Genomic DNA, 21504 nt, shown 5'->3' with positions numbered 1-21504 from the left:
GGTCATCTAGCTATTTCAAAAAATCTTCCTTTGTTGGGGCAAAGAGGAAGCTTGCTGTTATCATCTTCAGCAGTTGTGAATGTTTGTCTGAGCCCAGCCAGGCTTTCTTCAAGCTAAAACAGTATAAATACAGACAGAGGGGCCTGCTATGTTTCTGTAAAGGAGAGCAAATATTGTAAATGTAGTTTGTTTTTCTAACTCAGTGAATAAACCATTAAATTACCTGCTCTCTCAAGACCTGGGAAATTCTTTCAGGCTCTGACTGGTTACTGGCTTTCTGACAACAAGTCATAGCCATGCTACAAGAGATACTGTTTCAGCAGAAAAGGACAGATTCTTTTAATAATAAGCATAAAGTAAGATATATGGATGAGAAGACAAACAGTAGACAGTCAGAGGGAATAATGCATGATTTAGAGATGTCAGGAGTTTCTCAAAACATGGATAATATGAAGAAGGCAGCTCTGTTACTGCAGATGCCCGCCCACTCCCTCTGGTCAAGGTGGTAAAAATGGATCAAAATGACACCAGGACTTTATGGGTATTAGAGCTCTGTCAGTTCACTGCTTCTCCCTTGCTGTAATGCCATGCTAAAAAGTGAAGTATCACACCCTTTTTTTTCTTAAAAAAACCTCCTAAAACTCATCTTCCTTACTCAAACCTTGTTTTTGGCAAGTTCAAAATTCACAAACTTCTGTGCCTGGATCCTATCCTTTTATCCACCAAACCTAAGCAAAAACTATTTGTCAATCATTTTGAGCTCCTGACTTCAGGCACCTTCTCAGGATCCTTAATTTTCTTTCACATGGACCAATTTTAGCAAAAGATCTCCTTTGACAAAACTGTATTAATTTTGTGATTAAAGCAGCTGTGCAAACTATCCAACAGCTGAAGCACTCTTCCACATGACTGTACTAACTGGTCCAGATTTCAGTCAGCTGAAAAAAACTCACTACAGTGTTTCAAGTCATATTTCAAAATCCACATTCAAATTCATTTGCAACTTGCTATCCAAAGAGATTTGCAATAAGATGAATTGAATTTTGACTACAGTTAGGAGGCAACACAGACAACAAGTTGGAAACAAGAATGTGTAACAAAAAGTTAAACACATTTACAATGAATGGAAATCATATTTATTATTTCACTGAGAAAAAACAGATTAAACTGTATTAGAAAGATTCTAAATCTGTTTCCTCATGCAAGTTTTCATCAGCTTTTGGCAGGTTAATGTTAATGGCTGCCCTGAGGTTAGCCCAGAATAGGGCGCGCTTGCTCCTCTCCTTCGGCCACTCCATGTAGGTGCGCTTTGCCATGAGAGCTTTCAGCTTGTGATACCTGGCAGGGATAAGGTACGGAGGGATTGGCTCCAGTAAAATCAGGATTAAGCTGTTGGAATTCTCACTGAATAACTTGTGATGGGCAAAGTAGAGCTCATAGTGACACCACTCACTCTGCACAAAGTTGGGAGACAGCACAAAGATCGACTTGTAGCTCTTCTCAATGCAGTTGATGATGTTCTCCACAATGCTCTTGCCGGGGATAAAGTTCCTCTCGTGCTGGCACAGTTGCACGCAGCCCTCCCCCTTCTCCAGGTTCGGGATCAGCTCGTTCTTCACCCACAGCGAATCGCGCTCGCTGTAGGAAATGAACGCGTGGAATTGCAGAACGGCCCCCACATCTCCGGCGGGGTTGTGCCAAGCTCTGCGCTTCGTCTGCGTCCACTGCCACGTCATCCGCACGTACCACGGCACATCCAGGTAGATGCACACAAAGGCCACCGCAGCCACCAGCAGCAGCGTCAGCAGCAGAGCCGTCACAAGCAGGAGCGTCGTGTTGCAAGCCAGCAGGCTCAGGTGGAAGTCCTTGAGCTCCGTTCCTCGCAAGCCTTCCGGGTACTCGCACACGTACGCCGCCGGCCAGCCAAACAGCTTTCCCCCCGACCGCCTCTCCAGGCGGATAAAGGCCTGCAGCTCACAGGAGCACTTGAACGGGTTGTGCCCGGCCTGCAGCGCCCTGACCCTTGGGCAGCTCTGGAAGAAGTCAGCAGATGGGGTGAGGATCGAATTCATCTCCACGTTCAGGAACTGCAGCGACGTAAAGCCGCTGCACCCCGGCAGGTCGGCCAGCCTGTTCGATGCCAGGTTCAGCTCTTCCAAGGATTTCAGCTCTGCCACCCCCCTGGGGACATTGCTGATCTGGTTGTTTTCTAGGCTGAGTTTTCTGATGTTGACTGGCAAGCACTCAAACACAGCATCCACCAGCTGGTTGGAGGACAGGTCCAGCTCTGTCAGCGACTCAGCCCACTGGCATTGCACACCAGCTCCATCGTGGCGCAGCAGGTTGTTGCTCATGTCCAGGTATTTCAGTGATTTCATGCGGCTCGTCATGAAGCTTACTTTGAGAAGGCTCTCAAATTTATTCTTCTGCAAGATTAATGTCTCCAGCTGAAGTAGGTTGTCACAATTTTGAAAAAGAAAATCTGTTAAATCATTCTTTAAAAAATTTAGGTATCTAAAAGAACTCGTATTTGAAGGACAAAGCATATGAATCATTTCTGAATCAGCTATTGTCATGCTTTCAATATTCATGTCTGCAAATATTTTGTATAGATCATCCTGTGTGAAGTACATGTCCGTGATTTTAATTTTCTTCATTGTCAATGCTTTCATAGAAGTACCTGAGTAGTTAAAGACATACCTTTCAACATGTGACAGTTGTGTTACATTGTATGTATTGAAGTACTCAACGGATGAGTGCCATACAGTCTGAAAAATTTCCATAAGATCATTCCACTTCAGTGACACATTTGTCAGTGTCAGATTTTGTAACCTGGATCCTTGTCTGAAATTAGATAATAAAGCTATCAACTTTTTTGCATCGCCATCTGTGATTTCTGACAATGACAGGCTTTCTGTAGTATTTTGTATCACAACCCAACTGGGCTGATGACTCTTTGTATACTGGAGTGGCAGGCTCATGATTTTTTGGTTAGAAACATCTTCTGGGAAATTGTTAGAAACAGATGTAAAGAGTTCATCTTCCACAGACAGGCTGACATGGTCCCCAAAAGTTAATGCAAACACACACTTGTAGAGAAAAACGTGTCTGAGAAAGCTGGTATTTAGTGTCATACTGTTTTCTCTTTCCTTGCAGGTGCTCAATATTTTTCTTAACTGTCCATCTTTGTTCCAATGCTGCAGAAATTAAAGAAACACAAGCAAAAAACAGATTGTATTATTAAGTAGCTGTGCAGGAACCATCAGAGAGAGATTTTTTAAAAGTTCCAATTTCTCATTTCTCCCTTTGATTCAAAAAGCAATGATTTTCTACAATCATTCAGGAGATACCTTCTTTAATAGCAGACCACTGAAATTTTTATCTGGGAAATACTGTGTATTTAACAAATAACGAGTCAGTCTTTTACAAAACATATCTGATTTCATAGGTGTCTAAAATTTGCTATTTACTTAGAGAATTACTGCTGTGATACAGTGCATTATGAAGGCTTGCTAAACTGTGTAATACACTTTGATTATAAAGTACAATAATTGGCGTCAACACGTCATCCTCTCCTCAGATTCTCTTTTAAGTGATATGAACTGGGCTCAGAGATATTATTGCTTTTGAGAGTAACATTTGGACTGAAATATAGGATGGAGATTCAAGAGCCTGAATCAAAAGCTGAATGTCTTTAGATAGCTGAGACTGGATCATCATTTCCTCTTTTAGCTAGGGAAGTGGGGGTGAGGGTAGAATGATCTATATTTATGCCTTGGGAAAGCCCACAGAAGGGTTCACTTCTTGTCTGAGTTTAAGCATTTCCTGAATTTAGACTCTGAAAGTGGGGTGCTCACATCTGGTTTGACAAGTGTACAAAGAGAACACCAGACACACACAGGGAATACCTGCAGGGTACACAAAAATACACATAAAAATAGATGTAGAAGCTCTGTACACAAAATCCAGCCCTGATCTAAGGACACTGACCTCAAACATCTCTGTTGTGAAAGAGAGGTTTATTTAAACAGACTTTAAAGGGAAAAAATCGTAACTGTGTCTTTGCTTTGGTTTTCCCTATTAGAGGTCACTTTTTCATTCTGAATGTAGGAGTTCAGGATAGCCAGCCTCCCTTTGTTTAAGTCAGCCATTGAGAATACTGTCTTAAATCTCCTTTTCGGTATTGCATAAATACATTAGACTGCCCCTCTAAAAGAGGAACTGGTAAGAACTTGGTTAACAATTTTATATGTGTAAATCTTATTTAAAGTTGTTTTCCAGATTTCTAATATATTTTTATTTCCTCTTCTTCCCCCTTCCCTCCCATTAATTTTAAATCATAATGTTGCCTGAGGTTTCCCGTGGTACTTTTCAATGACTGCACTGGCCGTCAACTTTCCCTTGGTATTGAAGGGGTTAAATGGTGAGTTTATATTTCTAATGGCTCTACAATGAGACAGTAGCTATCACCTAACAGACTGATTTATAACTTCAAGGACTACATTCACTGCACCATTAACCATTCCATTAAAAAAAAAAAGCCTACTGAGTTATTTTGTAAAGAATGCATGAAACTAAGCTTGGAAATCATCTAGAAATAGTGGGGTAATATGGCAAAACTCTTCCAGCCGTTTTCCAAATTCTCATTTGGAAAAATTTTACGCATCACAGCCCTCAAAAGGCATTTGGGCATATTCAGTCCTGTTCTTCTGATTGTTTGGGCAACTCTACTAATGTGTTTATAATTAACCAAAATACGTAGCTTCAAGAGAAATCTGAAAAAAAATCTAACTTTAAATCATTATTGCTTCTTTGGATAAAATTTCAGCAATATCTATGGACTAGATGAAAAAAGGATAGGATTCATCTACATGTGTTTTATTTTCTTTCTCTTTCATATATCCTAGCATTCAGTAAAATTATGTATGAGTACCTTCAAAATTTCTTTAGAATATCATATGAAGCAATACAAGTAAAAACTTTTATAACATACAAGCTGCGATTTGGAGGCTAATACTGTAAAAATTATCCTTCATAGTCACATCACTTTTAATTCAGAAGTATCCTCATGTCTCCAAACGTGATTAAAAAAGCTCAATCAAGAAAAGAAATCCAGGAGGGTAGGCAAGCCAGGAGCATAGCAAGAAAGTGTCCTGAGACACTTAAAAGAGCAGGGGGCAAGATAAAAAGAGAAGGGGGAGAGATAAAAAATGAGGTTTTAAGACTTTTCCAATATAAAACTGATATAAACTGACTAAACTTCTATATAAGAAATATACAGAACACATTTAGCTAAGGCAGTTCTGTATTAAGACATGCACTTCGCAAGTTACCAGCATAGCAAAAAACTAATGTTACAAACATTCCTTTCACAGGGATGAAACACATGATCAGGTTAGACCCAGTTCCTGAACTGTAGAAAACTGTAGAAAAACTACTGCCATCACTCTGCCCCCCTTAACTATGGGTATAGTGCTAATAAAAAGAGACTGCTACTTAGACAATTTCTTTAAATATTCTGAACACAAGCAACTTCACCATCGTTGTTTACCCATACACTTGAAAGAACATCGTACACTTGCCATGGAAAACAAGGCTCGTTTTCACATAAGATACAGAATATAAAACAATTACAGCTAACTAGCAATAGCACAAAGTTAAGAAAATTAAAACTTTTCTCACCAGAAATCCCTGCTGTCCGAAAAAGCAGAAAATGTTCTCAGGAAAACAAAAAAAACCCCAAACTTCCTGTAACTCTATCCTACTGAGTAACAATACTTAGGAACACCCAAATTTTTATATACATGTTTGTGCCATCTACTGACAGCTTGTGAAATGGCATTTGCTTTACTCCAGATGTATTTTTCAAATACAACATTACTGTAATATCCCCACTATCCTATTATTATTTAACTTTGTGGTTTTATGCTTTGCAATATATTAAACAGGAGGAAAATGAATCTTTTTACCAACTTTCTACCTTTATTAAATTAATATGAAAATAAGTACTTCTTTTGAAAAAGAAATTCAAACACCTTTCTATCTGAACTTAATAATGATCTAAGTCTCTATGCATTATTGTAAATTTTGTCCATTTTGCTATACCAATTTAGTTGTCAGACTCTTATCAAGGCTGGTTTATAAAAGTACCATTTGTCTTAGTTTAATTTCCATTTAATGGGAATGGAATAATAATCCCTCTCCTGCTCTGGCAGTGTTGTCATTGGGTTAAAGAGTGAACATGGAAACACTGAGTGAGGTTGGTTTGTTTTTGTTTGTTTTTTTTTTTTAATTAAAACAGAGCAGTGACTTTGGTACTGAATGCCCAAACACAGGCTTATTGTCCTGGCAAAGTTATAAACCAGCCTCTCGTTATTTCTGTATAATGTTGGTTAGAAATTCCACCATAGCTGAGATCTAAATACAGAACTGCCACACTATAACCTACCTTTCTGGGTTAGAATATTATAACACATTCATGAGTTTATATTTCAATGATTCAGGAAGCAGAGGAAATAATCTAAAAATTAATTTTTCACTTTGAGGCTTATTCTGTAGATTATATTTAATTTCTCAGCCTCAAGTGAAAAGAGGGCATCCAAAAATGAAATTGAAAGATAGGACAGGTAGTAAGCAACAGAATATGGAAAATTCACTGTTTTAATGCTGATGAGTCTCACAGTAGTACTCTATGATTTCATGATTCATTCTCCATTTCTGTCAATTCAGACAAGACCATTCACAGCAGACTTCCAAAAGACACCTTATAATGATGTTACATAAAAACCTCCCCATTGCCTGCTCTTAGCTGGAAAAATTTGCTATCCATCCTTAGGATGAGATAAAATCCTAAGGTCATCCTAATACCTTGCTTCTACCAAATATTCATTCCTGTTTTGTTATGTAACAGCAGAACCGCTTGAACATAGCCTACATACTGCTCTGCTGAATACAGAACCAGACATAAAATTAGTACTGTGTGTTATCTGCTGTAAGGTAGAGATTCTTATTCCAGGGGATCTCTTAAATTCAGGGACAGTATGAGCTGCCACTGGCATTGTATGCCTACGTACTATAAAGACAGATGAACAATCTGTTAAACAGCAAAATAAGCATATTACTATTAATTGCATGCCATTAACCCTTCAGATTTACCACTCAGATTTACCAGTGCAATCACTGGAAGTAGATTAATAGAGTCCATGAATGTCATGCATGCTTCCATGTTCTGTTAAATGAAGCCAAATGTCTTTTTGCCTTTATTTATATTTATCTATTTATTGAAAGGCAGGTATCTTTTCTGAAACCCATTTGAAAGATGATGACAGAGTAATAAACATCAGTGAAACCTGAGATGAGTGGAAGCATTCAATCTCTAATGTTTACTTATTCCAAAACCATTTGCAATATTACCATAGTAAAAAAATGCGAGCAAAATCAATTACTGAAAATTGAAAGAGGAAAAAGTTAGAAAATGCTAAGTGTAAAAGCCTTAAATTCAAAAAAGTAGTTTAGGAACTTACAAAAATGTATGCACCCTTATATTCAAACAGACAGACATCCACATTCATGTACATATAATGTTAATTTTACCCTTAGGTGGTAACTTTGTGTTACAACAGGGATTAACTATGTCATTAATAACATCTTGCAGTTCTATGACATGCATGGTTATCTAAAGAATCTGCAAAACTGACAGTGCAAGATCCACATTACATAGGTCATAGGTTAATCTCCAGCTACCATGATTCCTCCTGAGGTACTGCTCTTACTCTTCCACAAGCTCCACTGAGAAGCAGAGGGAAATGCCTAGGGCCACTCTAGATTTCATTTTCAATAAATATATCTAACATTCATAAATTACCCAGCATTCCCTGACACTTAAATTCTCACTGAAAGACCTTCAAAGGGAACTTATTACGTAGGGCTACAAACATTTGGTCTGCTACCAACTGCCTTAATGAGAAACTTCCGAGACTTATGCCTGGTAAAGTCACGTAGCATGATCGGTATTTGTAAAACACGCTTCTGAGAACATTTGTGACCTCCCGGAGTAGCTCTCCTCAGTGGCTCACAATGTGCTGGTTTGTCTCCTGTGTGAAAAGTAACTTCTCTCGTTGAGAGACTAATGATAGAAACGATGCTGTGTTGCCTTTCACCACTGCAAAGGGCATGCTTCGCCTTAAAATGAGATGGCAAAAAGAGGAAGGGGTGTGAGGAATTACACAGAAACAAGAACCGCAGGCTGTTGGGAACAGCCTGAAACCCCTTTGCTCAACCAAGTGTTTCACCAACTGACTGGAAATGTGTTCTGCTTCTGTCAGGGGCATTTCCTGTAAACACAGCCATAACGGAGGTGCCAGGCGGTGTCTGAAAAGCTGCATCTCCCTTCAATTCCCCAATCCCACGGGTCAGTAAGCGCTCACTTTGAGGAAGAATTAGACTTTCTCAAAAAAAAAAAAAAAAAAAAAAAAAAAAAAAAAAAAAAAAAGCCAGCTCAGCAACTAGATTAATTTGAACTTTTTCTCTCAGAGGATGGTTGAGCACTGAACCCGCTTCCCAGCCAAGTAGCCACAGCACCAAGCTTGTCCAAGAAACGTTTGGACACAATGCTCTCAGGCACGTGGTGTGATTCTTGGGATGCCCTGCACAGGGCCAGGAGTTGGACTCGTTGATCCCGACAGGTCCCTTCCTAACTCAGAATATTCTATGATTCTATCAAATTCACCCCTTTTCCGCCTCAGCGCGGACGAGGGGGTGCCGCCAGCCCTGAGGGAAGCGCTGCAGCAGCCACGCCCGACGCTCCGGGCCGGCGCTTCCAGCGGGGTCCCGCCGGGCCCCGCCGCGTCCCCGCGCCCAGGGCCGTGAGGGGCGGGCATGGCGGCCGGGGCAGCTCCCCGCGCTGGGTCACAGAAGCCTGGAGCCCGGGGACGGCTCGGCCGCCTTTACAACAGACAGCCGCCTCACACAGCCGGAAGGACAGAGAGCGACAAAACCGAGCCCTCTCTCCCCCCTCCTCCCTGGGGCCGGCCCGGGCTGCCTGGCCCGCTCTGCCTCCTCCCCCCGCTGCTGCCGACGTGGCGGGGCGGGGAAGGGAAGGAGCCGGGGGCGCGCCGGTCGGGGCACTGCTGAGCGGTAAGGAGCGCGGCGATTTCTGCATTTTCTGCCGCTTTTGACACTGGCTGCGCCACACAGCTCTGTCCCAGAGGGGAGTTTCGAAAAGGGAAAAAAGGAGAAGGAGAAGCGGGAAGTTGTGGCCACTGCGGGCTTGCGGGAGCGGCTTCCCGGCTGCTCCTGCCCCGCCTGGGGCAGGGGACAGAGGGCAGCGGGACAGGGGGAGCTGCCGCCGGCGGGCGCCAGGGGAGGTTCGCCTGCAGTCGCCGTGCCCGCAGCGGAGGAGAAGCAACTGTGGGCGTCGAGCGAGAGGGGAGCAAGGTGCCATCGCCAAAAAAAGTTATTTCTCCCTCCCGCTCGGGGACGGTGATTCGTGCCCCAAGGGGCCCGGCGGCAGCCGAGCTTTGCTTTCTAGGGGAGGTGAAACTCCTCAGCAGGCTCGGCAGGTGCCGCCACCGGCGGCCCCCTCAGCCGGCCGGTCGGTGCGGGCCGGGCACTCCCCGGCACCGGGCCGGGCTGGCCTTAGCATCTCCCTCACGAACTCCCCGTGGAGTAATTCCCTTTGGGCGGAGCTGTCCGAGTTGATTTGGATCAGGACAGTCTCACGGATGAGAGGTTGAATGACGCTGGCCCCGGGTGCAGCACGGCTCGTGTGTTGTGGCAGACGCGGTAATTTGCTGTTATGTGCCGTGCTCCTGGAAGGAAGGTTCAGCGCACAACCGCAGGGACCGTGGCCCGAGTGGTACCCAAAGATGACCCAGTACTGCAAAATTCCACATGCACGTCTGTGTCATCCTTTAAAAAGTGCTGGGCTTACTCAGAGCTAATGCCCATTCAAAATTATGAAGTATGTATGTAAAGGTTTTACATTTTTTAATAGAGAATCCTCATATGTCATGATGGAATTTGATTTACAAATACAATTTTACAAATTTTCCTTAGGTGATGCTGCCCATCACACAGTGAGTACTGTTACAACAATAGCAATATTTCCCTACAATAAAGCATTTTATAGTATTTACTGTATTTTTAGTGGAAAACTGTCAAAGGCAAAGATTCTGACTTCAGAATTCATGTTTTCTGAAGCTAATTAAGGTACAGTGTAAGCTGAAGTAATACAAGTGGTAGCAAGTGCTTACTTTTTTACTTATGTTTCTTGTTGACTGATCCAAAACATTACTCTTGGAACTATTTAAACAAGTGGTCTACATTCACATTAGATAAACAGGCTACTAAAGCTAGATGTGTACAGTTCTATAGACTTTAACAAAATATACTAATTTAAATATATCCTTCTCAGGCAGACTTCTCCTAAATCCTAGTTAGGTTTTGCTTTTTGTCTTTTTTTCACCCTGTTCTTTAGTCTCTCATACAACCTCCATTCTTCCTGACAGATGCAAACCTTTGAGCTGTGTTTAATTAATATGAGAGTCAATGAAAAGGCAGCATCTACAGAGAGGACTTTTGTGCCATACAAGTCTTCTACGCTATGCAATTCAACATTTTGCAAGCTCTCTGTCAAGGATTGTCTTCTGAGTGCCAAGTAAACTGTTGTTACCAACAAATAAGTGTTAATAATCACAGACCAGCAGCCCTTTTGGACTCTGGCAGTGCCACTCCTTAATCAGCTGCAGAGCTTACTCTGTGGCTTTGTCTTTGCCCATCAGCATCCTCAGCCTGATGACTGCACGATGGTGGAAAATACCTCCAAAATTACATTGGAAGATAAGGAATAAATGAGAGAAAACTGGTTCATCACTTGCCAAAAAAAATATCAGTAACTACCTCATACAAACTTACCTTGGCTTCAAAATTGAAGTTAATCAGACAGCTGGAATTTTAGGAGATGGTGAGAAGTGTTGCACTCCCCAAAGAGCAAGACTTTGGGACAAGTGATACACAACCAGTGTCAGCAATGACTCTGTGCTATGGCTGTGTCTATGAAATGGCTCTAGGGCCCATGGCCTGTCATGTTCACAGATTATGCCCCTTCTCAAGCACATGAATGTCACCACAGTTTGAGGTACAGAGTTATCCTCCCCTCTGTCAGTCAGTGGGCTGTAGGAACCTGTGTATGTGGCAGCGATGAAAGGCAGAGCAAGAGCTGCTTGGCTCTTGCAGCTTGCATTGTTTTGTTCTGCAATAGTCTTTCATACACACCTGATAGTGAATATAGAAATTAGCCATGTGGCAACTCTTACATTTGACTTCTCCAGACAAATTAATATCCTTTCACTCTCACTAAACCATATTTTGGAAAACAGTTATGCTGCTCTTTGTATTTGAGTGGGATCCTGCAGTGTGAGTGGACTATTTACAGTACTATCCTGACACCAGTGCCAGTGTGATGCATGTGCCACAGGGCTCCATGCCTGAGGAGCTCTTACATCAAGGTTGTATTGTTTTTCAGCAGTAGCATACGGTAAACAGTGTATTTTATAATAAACACTTAAATGTTTATGGCACCTAAAAGACTTAACTTTCTATATTCAGAACTGAAAATGTCTGAAGACATATCTGATGGCACCCCATCTGAAGAAAAACCTGAAGTAATGGAGATGCCCAGCAATGAGGTATTGCCTCGTGAATCAGCACCACACCTCGTAGAAGCTGAGATCTTGCCTGAGTCTTCAGAAGATCAACATGGACAGGTCACTCAGAATGTTGGTAATAGAAAGGAGGGAGACATAGTCATTGATGAAAGCTCTTTGACTGAAAAACTCGTTGAAAGCCTGCCTTCCAGCCTGCCTTCCAGTGAAGGAACAACTGAAGACATGCCCACCGAGTGCATTGAAACTGTAAGCCTTGATGCAGAACCTGAATTGGAAGAAACACCACATGACCAAAGCAATCCAGTAAGCAATACTTTCTTTTCTCTGAAAGCCCTCCTCTCCTTGCATTGTGAGGACGGAAGTTTGTATAATGTACGTCCTGTTTTTCACAAAAACCTAGGAAGTTATGTGGAAGATTATTGTATTTATCCATACATAGGGATTAATTGAATTGCAACACCAAGCTTTTGAAAACTAGTAATAGTTTAATTTCACTTCGCCAGCATGATTTTAATTTGGTCTTTCAAGTCTGGTTGCAATGAAACTTGCATTGTGTAGAGGTGATATGTTACTGGACACATTCTTGAGACAACAGTTTCTTAACATGATTTAAATATGGAATACAGATAATGGCTTAACACTAGCCATTAGTGTAAAAGGTATGCAGCACCTCCTCTGGCTGTGTTTTATTGAATTCAGTTGTTAGGAGTTCCCTGTGCACATCTACTGACTTACACATGTGAGGAGACTTTGGAAGAGAAGCCTCCAACTCTGGCTCCTGCCTCCAACCCAGGAAGGAGACAGATTCCTACCTCTCCCTCATATTAGCCCTAATAAACTTGTATGGCTTTATAGGATTGATACCTGAAGAAATATTAGGGCATCTGTAAAGACATCTCTGGAGTTTAAAGCTCTTCCAGGAACAGACGATGTGAGCTATGCTTCTGCTTTTTTTGTGCACAGAAGTTTGAACTCCACATAATACCCAATCTGTCATAATCTATTAAATGCCAGACTGTTGTCTGACAGGTTCTTTGTGTTTCCTCCTGCCTCTTGAGAACAAGATTTTAAGACAGTGGAGTAACATTTTTGTTCTTATAGGCTACAGACTCCTCATCTAAAGCAAGTAGATGGGGAGCTTGGGGTACCTGGGGAAAGTCTCTCCTGTCATCAGCTTCTGCCACAGTGGGTAAGTGTTCAGTTGGTAAAATGTGTGGAAATAATTAATAATTTTCATGTGTCATTAGACAGATTAGTGTTGCATCTTAAGGATTCATAGGCAATTTTGCCTTGATAAGCTTGGGAAGCATGATTTTTTTAAAGAGGAAGATGGACCTTCCTAATTATTCAAATTATGGACAAGGTACTAGGTTTGTTTGTAAAGTTAATGAATTACTTGGTTGTGACTTCTTCATAGAAAGGATCCATAATCCAATACAATTTCTATCAGCCAAAGGCTTATGTTTTCTCAAGTCAAAGCAACCCAGAATCATGCTCACATATGCCAGGTTTGACTCCTCCCTACACATGAATTCACTTCTAGTAAATCATTCCAGCTTTTCTTGCCACCCAGTGAAACTGTCACGCTGTCACACTAGATTTCCAACAGGAGAACAATTTATTAAAACATGGGCCCTGTACTCTCATTTCCAGTAGAAGGTCAGTACAAAATGTCCGTGTGAAGACTTTAAGTAAAACTTAATTATTGCTCTTTGAAAACTCACTGACAAAAAGTGAAGCATAGAAATATGTAGTTACCAGTGGGAAATAATTTCTCACAAACCAGAAATGTTTTGTAGCAAAACAATCTGTTAGCTAGTTAGCTCTCATAAAGGATCCACAGAATACTTTTCAAAAGATGAACCTAGGAATTAAAATTAATTGCTAGTTACTAAAAGTTAGTTCAATAGAGATACTGCTTTTATGATCCCATACAAGGCTAAATAATTCTCCTCCTTATCTCTTCTTTTTCATGGACAGTAAATGGTTTTAGTCTGTTTCTTAGTGAGGGAAGTTTCCTTGTCCTCTTTTTTTTTTCATCAACATCCACAATCAGGAGTACATAACTACATTTTCTTTCAGACAACAACAATTAACATTTCTAATTACATTCAGAATGGGTTTTTAGGGTGTGTGGAACAAGTTTCTTGTGTAGGCAGTCTAACTTGATAAGGTCGTGTGATGTGTGTTTTGAATAGGCTTGTTGTCACCATGAATAGATATTTTTAGGATTATTATTGTCTAAAAATGAGCACAGCTGGAGCAAGTCAAGTTGCCTTGGGAAAAGAGCATCCACATGCAGAAAAGGAAATGGAAAATTTTAGAAGAATTTTAATTCAACATCAGAATCATTGCACTATTTCATGCTGAAGACCCATCTACTATTTAGGTTCTGGCAGTGACCAAGAACTAGGAAAGCAGCTAAAACCAGATGTATATAAAGCAGCAGTTCCCCTCGTTTTCCTATTTCCTGGAATCTGCAGCATAGACAGACTTCCTGATCCTGGGATCAGGGTAGGTTGAGTTTCCATGTTACTGTCTAATAATTTTGAGTCTTACTTTGTGAATTTATTTAACAAAATAGACTTTGAATTAGGCAAAAATCAAATTTATGTTCTTCCATGTTTTGTGAACCCAAGTAACTTGGAAGACCAAATAGCTAGTCTTAGATTTGTTACAGGAAATCAATGCACCAGGTAATATTTTATATTCCTGATACAGAGCGCTTATTTCCTAGTTGTTTATTATGAAAATCCATGCTTGATCCTCTGAAATACTTCCTGTCTCTCACTGTCATAGACAGGATATGGTTCTGTATAGACCACATATTTCCTTCAGTATGATAGTTCCCTAGTGAGATATATGGAAAAAAAATTAAAGCCATTGGGAATTTCTATAAACCTTATTATTATTAGAATGTATTTATTATTCTCCTTAAAGTTACTCCATTTAATATCTCATCAGTTCAACCAACACTTCATCTCCTCTTCCACACCAGAAAATAGTTTTGCTATGGACCAGTCCATTGTAAAGTTGCTATTCCTTCAGTGTAGCAAATGCTGTAAGTAAAACTGCCTTCTTGGTGTTAAGACTTAGTAGCAACACATTCAGTCTGTGATTTTTGTGTTGTTCTGTTGTCATATTGTACAACACAGCTGCCTGTCTGGTGAAATATGACCAATATTTACAATCCTTATGTTTTTCTTCAAAATTGTACTTTTTAAAAATAGCACAAACAGTTTGAGGTGGACTAAATAACATCTTAAAAGCTTAAACAAATACATTCTGCTTTTAACAAAGAGTATCATGGACCAGCCAGGGTTGGACAGTACCTTGAAAAGTCATCTAGTCAGGGGTTTTGTGGGAAAGGCTTTATGCATCTAGATGAGATTATCTAGCATGTTGTCCAGTCACATCTTGAAAACCTCCAGCAATGGAGACTCTACCATATCCCTGGGTAGGTTTCTCCAGTGAATGATTCTTCTCACTGTAATTAATTTTTCTTGCATTCTTACCTATTTAAGACTGAGTTAAAATGTTGTTCTGATGATCTCGGTTTCATTGTCCTTCAGACACTGATAGAGAATTCACAAAGACATAAGCATTTTCAATGCATGGCTATAATTTATTTAGGACTGCTGATTTTAGTTCTTAATAATAACTCGGTTTCCATATACTTTGTATCTCATCCTCCTTTAAGTAACTCTGCACATACAGCCAGGGATTGTTTTAGTGGTAGTTTTCTATTCCAAAGAAAATATCTGTTGTCTTTGACATTATTTAGATTAAGGTCCCCACGACATGACAGATGTGATACTTCTCTACAGAATGGAATCTGTAATGCCTTTGGAGTTTCAGTCACTGCCTGCACCATGTTTGGGGTCTTGACACTAGATGTCACACTAAGCAAACAATTGAATCAACTTCATCAGTGAGGTGAAGAGATTTCTTTTCTCAAAAGGTGCAAGAAAGTTGGTTCCTCCTTGTGGAACCACAATGGAGCAGAACCACTGAAATAGTTGCTGGAATGAGGAGAGGGGAGAAGGCTCTCTGTGATATGGAGGAACAACTTGTACTAATTATCACCTTTTTAGTGTCTTTCTTTTCAATTGTGTTTTTTAGTAAATCAGCCATTACACAATCCAGTCTTTTGACAATGTTGATAAAGCTGTCCTGCTCAAGAGGGTGACTATTGCAGCTGAATCAATCAATTAATGGGTGGTAGTAGCCGCTGAAATGTGTAGTCCCTCACCTGTCTTTTCCTTGCATGTTTCTTCCTTCTCCCTGCACCAGCATTCATGTTCCTCTGAGTTCCCTCTAATCCAGTTTAGGAAGCTAAACTGATGTAAGAATAAGGAGAGAAAAATCCATTTTCTGCCTCTTCAGTTCCTTGAACCAACTCTTTGAGACCAGTTTTGGGGCAAGCAGAAGGGACAAGCGTGGAACATGGGGAAGAGTAGAACCTCCCATAACTGCACCAAGAAGCCATTAGGCTAGCTTAGCTGTAACAGCAAACTCTTCACTTGAGGCAAAATATATTTTCAGTTTCTACTGGCAGCTTGTGACTTGCATTTTTAAAACATTTTCTGTGCTTTAAAGCTTGAGTCTTTGGTTTTTCTTCCAACTAATCTATCTGCTAGCTTAATGAAAGTGACTACCTTCTGCAAGCCTTGCCTTTCATATGCTGTGGTGTTTTGAATGAGGTATGGCATTCATAAAGTGCTGAAGTTATGGTGCTCAGTGAGCTGCATTTCCAAGAAAAGTCTGTTCTCTGTCATGCTGTATAAAAATGCTTCACTCTGTGTAAGTTTAAGGTGTTTCACCTTTAGGTCTATTGCTAAGACTAGCATCTGTCAATACATTCACACAATAAAAGTAATAAAAAAATAACGCAGCTGTTTGATTCACATGATCCCTGACATTCATACTATAAGGCTGCGCAATGCATCTTTCTAATGTATTGTTTGTAATTAATGTTCTGCTATCTTAATTCTTTTGTTCTTGTGTATATTCTCATCTAGTTCCTCAACTATGAGAATGGCACATGAAAATATCAGACACCCATACTTCTCCCTGGTATGCTGAAAAGCACTTTTTGTCACTCACTATGACAGAAAAAATGTCACTTTAGATGAGATAACAAAATGTCACTTGTGTTCATGAGCTTGGATATTATTACGCATGGATATGTGTAATAATCATCATTACATAGCTTAAGTTGACTTCTCTGTGGAACAGAAATGTCAATGCTGCAGAAAATGTGAAACTAAAGTATTCAAATATTGCAAATGTCTTTTCTGTTCTCTATAGATACTATTGCCCTGTTGCAAAATAAAGTATGATATTAAAAAAAGAAGGCTGGGTGTTATGCTTGTGCTTTAGTTATGCTTGTACTTTATGTGATCATAAAGAAGAGGATAGTTAATCTCTTCAGACTTTTTTTTATTTCACAAATTCAGCTGATTAAGGGAAAACTACTTTGGGTTGGAATCACATGGTGGTCACAACTGTTTTGTAAATAACACTTTTCGGCTGCTGTAGCAGCAAAGCCCTTTGCAGTTATTCCTTTTTAAGAATGCTGAATGGAAGTAACACACAGAAGGGAATGTGGATCCATTTGGGGTTGGCAGTCTCTTTTGCTTTCTTTATGTCTTTTAACGTGGGCTTATAGTCTAGAAGAGACTGAGAACCAATGAAATGGTGTAACAGCCTTTATGCTTATTACTATTTTTGAAACCTTTTATGCTTGCAATAAGGAGATCTGAATCTAGTCTCATTTACTAGATTAATTGGAGTGGTTCCTGATTTATAGACAAGATAGCATAGGTGTTATAAAAATCTAGCCTGGTTTTTTGTGTTTTAACTGACAGGAAGAGAAATTTTGTGAAGGCTTGAAGTGAATGGAGTGCAACAGGATAGCCTGAAAGGGAGCACAATGGGGTCTCACTTTTTAGTGTACAAAAGCAGAGCATGGCTGGATTGTCCACATCTTTATACTTCATGTTGTGGAGTGATTCTCTTCCAGTCAGTTTCATGTTCCTCAGTTTCTCATCTGGTGAAAGATGCTCATTTAAGGCCTCAGTCTACATCTTTAGCTTGAGCTAGATGAGTCTTCACTCATGTTACTAGACTAAATTTTGATCAGTTCTTCATTAGATATGCTCCCATGGTAGGACATAGGTTACAAAGGCAGTGTGGTAGCCAGGGACAAAATCCCAAACTCCACCCCATGTGTACCATGGAATCAGAGTCCAATTGCCTGTGAATACTCGATGGACAAGGGATCAGTGATTCCTGTACAGAGTGGCTTAGGTTTCAGACACAGTGAACTGCCCTCCAGAGGTGTCAGTTTGCTCCCTCAGCTCTGCAGGGAATCCAAAGCTGCTAAGCTGGGAGGTGGAAGATAAAGCTTGCAGCAAAGTGGGACGTATCTGACTAAAGCATTTTTGAGTGCTGTAATCTGGCCTTAGCAGATCAGGCAAACCAAAAGGCACATCATGCTGTTAGGCAGTGTTAGCAAAACCTTCCTTTTTAAAATGAAAGATCCCAGCTAAGAACATGAACAATAATATTCTGTGGAAATTGCCAGACAATAGAAAGGCAAGGAATCATGAAGGCAAGACAAACAAAAGCAACAACACAGGGGAAAAAAAGAATGCTTTCTTCCAAAAGCTCACAGTTAACAATGCCTATTGCATAGCTCTTCTGTCTGCTGTTACACAAGAGTAAATGGAGATGTCAGAGGTGTCAGCTCAGTTGCATTAGCACACCCAGTGTTACAAAATGAGTACATCTTTAAATTGTAGGCTTCTCTCCCATGACCTTTTTTATTTCTGTGCCTTTTGAAATTACAAATAATCATTTTCATTTCCAAGGCAACAGGCATTTCTGCCCTGTTTGTGCACGCATGTTTGCTTCAGTTGTGGTCTTCTGATCTCATCTGGTTTTGCTGCTGCAGTGAAACATACATGCCATATAGCTTAGTTCAGCAAAGCCACCCTTAGCCTCCCCTTGACTGACTACCAGGCAGTCTACCCAATCCTGTAGTGGGATTACATGAGCAGATCACAGGGACTGGTGAGTCCCTGTGATCTGCTAGTGTAAATAAACTCTGTGTAGAAAACCAGCAAGGCAGTCCTGTTCTGTCAAAATATTCAGATAGAAACAGTGGCAACATTTATACTTTATATTGAAGTAGACCATTTCAATGGAGAGCTAAGGAGTCACTGCATATGAATCATATACAGGTGGTAACATTTCTGTTGTAGGAGATCACCTGCCACTGGAGCAATAGTTCTGCTTGTGTCATTTGACATCAGCAGACTTTACAAAGTGTATTTAAATAGTAGCTTTGGGGAGAGACATTTCAGGATTTTACTTCAAATGAGAGACTAAGGAGCTTAAATCCTGAAATAACTTTGGGGACTGGAGTCAGCATCCCTAAATACATAGCACCTCTGCAGAGGACTGAAGACCAAATTCCTTGCCTCAGTCCTGCAGTCATACACAATCCATTAACTTTGGGTTAATTGTTCTAGAATACTGAAGACTGTGAGGTGATACCCTGTGGCCTTAGGAGGACTGTCAGTTTGCATTTAAACTGATTGCAATAGAATATTTAGCATTTTGAAAAGCAGGGATCTAAACTTATGTGTGCCACTGAAATAAGTTTTACTTTTCAGATCCAGCATAATTTGTGTTGTATTTCAAGTTTATAATTTATATTCAGTTAATATGAATATAGTAGAAGAAGTGAATTATTAACCTAGAGAAAATTAGGCAACTGAGGTATGTTTAATAGATATTTTGTCATAATTCATTAAGTATAAGAATACTGTGCACTGATAAGAATAGATTTTCAAATCATATAGCCTAAAATATGCCTCTGCTACAGGTCATGGGATAACAGCAGTAAAGGAAAAAGCAGGAACTACCCTAAGAATTCACAGTGGAAGTTCAGCATCTCTGGATACAGCAGAGCCTCCTGCAGCTGAAACACCAGTTACTCGTAAGTTCAAGTCTACTGAAAGCGGGCAAAACTCTTTGACCCTGTCAAATTAGTTCCATTTACAAAATTTTTAAATTTTGGTCACATAAACCAGTTTACTGTAATTTTGACTTGCAGGGTTGAAATTATGCTGTAACCTGCTTGTTTTCTTTTGTTAGAAGCAGAAGATTCTCTGGCCCAAAGCTCTTCTGAGAATATTCCTTCTTCTCCTTCATCTGGATCTCGTGGCATGCTGTCAGCTATCACTAGTGCTGTACAAAACACAGTGAGTCACTTTAGCTGATCTCTCTGCTCTAGCTATTTTTCATTATTTTTAAGTTCAGTTTCACCGTAGGTCATGTTTTTTAAGTTAGAGGTCTTTGTAAAAACTGTTCTTTTGTAATTCTGTTTAGAGTCTTTTCCATGACAAAATAACTTTAAAATTAAACTGTCTAATTAAAAAAATAAAAAGTCAGAACTAACTCAGTTACTATGTTTTCACCAGTTTCATTGAAAAAAATATGGTCTTCTCCAAAACTGTGTAGAATTCTGCAAATTTTTGGAACATCTTTTTTATAATTGTACCATCATCTGATTTTTTTTTTTACAGTTAAGTCCTTCCAGAGAAAGTGTGATAGGACTTGTTACCATTTTTGAAGGCAGATAACATAAGAAAATACTGAATTTGCTGATTTTAAGGCTTTTACCAAGCTTTCTATTTTTAGTTCCTGTCCTTTACCTTCACCTCTTTATCTAGTCTCTCATTTCATATTAGCCTTCCCAGAAGGAAGTCTGATTGCAAACTTAGTGAGGCAAAATCTTTTGTTCACAGTTCTTTCCTATTGCCCTTATATTTTGTGTGTTGAATTTCATCCTTTTCTCTTTTTTTGAGTTTCAGATTTTGCAAAATCCGGTGCCATACCATTTCCAAATCAATTTTTGCATCATCTTCTTCCCCAACTTTTTATACCTTTAAGTATGGTGTTTCACGTGAAATTAAAGAAGACTTTAAATATTGGCTGTAAAAGCATAGAAAATTAATTCCCCACTGAGCAAGTTTTATGAAATGACAGTTCTTCTTTGTTGTATATCCAGTTCGCTCTGGCTACCTCGTCACTCTAATATCAAAGATTTTGGGAACAGAAGAAGATTCCTATAGATTATTCCTAAAACTGTTTCTACAGAACCTGGAGCATCATATGACTTGTGAGAGCTGGCCACCAGTAAGATTATACAAGCATTATACAAGATTTGCAAGTAAGAGAAATGTGCTTGTAGGCAATCTGGAGAGGCTGCTATACCACAGTGATCAATGTGATATAAAAAGAGTCACTTAAGGTCTCAGTCTCTCACCTGTAATGCCACTTGAGACTTTGGAAGCATTTTCTATGATATGTCATGTTACACCATCACTTGAATATCTGACACAGACATAATCCAGATTGAAATGGAAATCTTTAGCCAGTAAAACTTCTTCAGTGTACATAAAAATATGAAGACATAGAAAAACATATGTATTTAAATAGGCAGTTCCAGAGCCATCATAAGTGTTAAAAATTTAAAAATCCAGTAAGACAGAGTCTTTTATTCATGATGGATTTGGCTCCATATTATTCATGTCTAAAACAAAGTTCCTACAAACCAGATGCCATTGGATGAAAGTAAAATGGAATGGAATAGAATGACAGAGACACAGAGTGGTTAGGATGGGAAGGGAACTTAAAGATCATCTAGTTCCTATGTCCCGGCCTTGGGCATGGACACCTTCCACTAAACCAGGTTGCTCAAAGCCTGATCCAGCCTGGCCTTTAATACTTCCAGGAGTGGAGCATCCGCCACCTCTCTGGGCAA

At 40.0% G+C, this 21504-nt stretch overlaps 2 protein-coding genes across 5 annotated transcripts in view; one reads left to right on the top strand and one right to left on the bottom strand.

Annotated features, from left to right (window-relative positions):
- Positions 1-1113: 1113 nt before the first annotated feature.
- LOC135299394 (toll-like receptor 6) lies at positions 1114-8453 on the bottom strand. Its single transcript, XM_064418396.1, has 2 exons — positions 5683-8453; positions 1114-3197 (listed from the first exon to the last, which is right to left on the bottom strand). Exon 2 carries the CDS (start codon positions 3132-3134, stop codon positions 1173-1175), a length of 1962 nt encoding a protein of 653 aa, XP_064274466.1. The 5' UTR covers positions 3135-3197; positions 5683-8453; the 3' UTR covers positions 1114-1172.
- Positions 8454-8833: 380 nt separating this feature from the next.
- The window catches only part of FAM114A1 (family with sequence similarity 114 member A1), a 29350-nt gene continuing 16679 nt past the window's right edge, over positions 8834-21504 (top strand). Inside the window, exons 1-6 of one of the 4 annotated variants that reach the window (XM_064418398.1) lie at positions 8834-9135; positions 10509-10657; positions 11608-11969; positions 12768-12855; positions 19561-19674; positions 19833-19939. In XM_064418398.1, coding sequence (XP_064274468.1) covers positions 11616-11969; positions 12768-12855; positions 19561-19674; positions 19833-19939 — 663 coding nt within the window. In that variant the 5' untranslated portion in view covers positions 8834-9135; positions 10509-10657; positions 11608-11615. Of the gene's footprint in view, positions 9136-9356; positions 9436-10508; positions 10658-11607; positions 11970-12767; positions 12856-19560; positions 19675-19832; positions 19940-21504 lie in introns of those variants that run through there. The other 3 variants (XM_064418397.1, XM_064418400.1, XM_064418399.1) reach the window with 3 other exon arrangements.

Source organism: Passer domesticus, chromosome 4, assembly GCF_036417665.1.
Source record: "Passer domesticus isolate bPasDom1 chromosome 4, bPasDom1.hap1, whole genome shotgun sequence".
NCBI lineage: Eukaryota > Metazoa > Chordata > Aves > Passeriformes > Passeridae > Passer > Passer domesticus.
The sequence above is the reverse complement of the archived record's forward strand: the minus strand, read 5'-3'. Positions and strand labels throughout refer to the sequence as shown.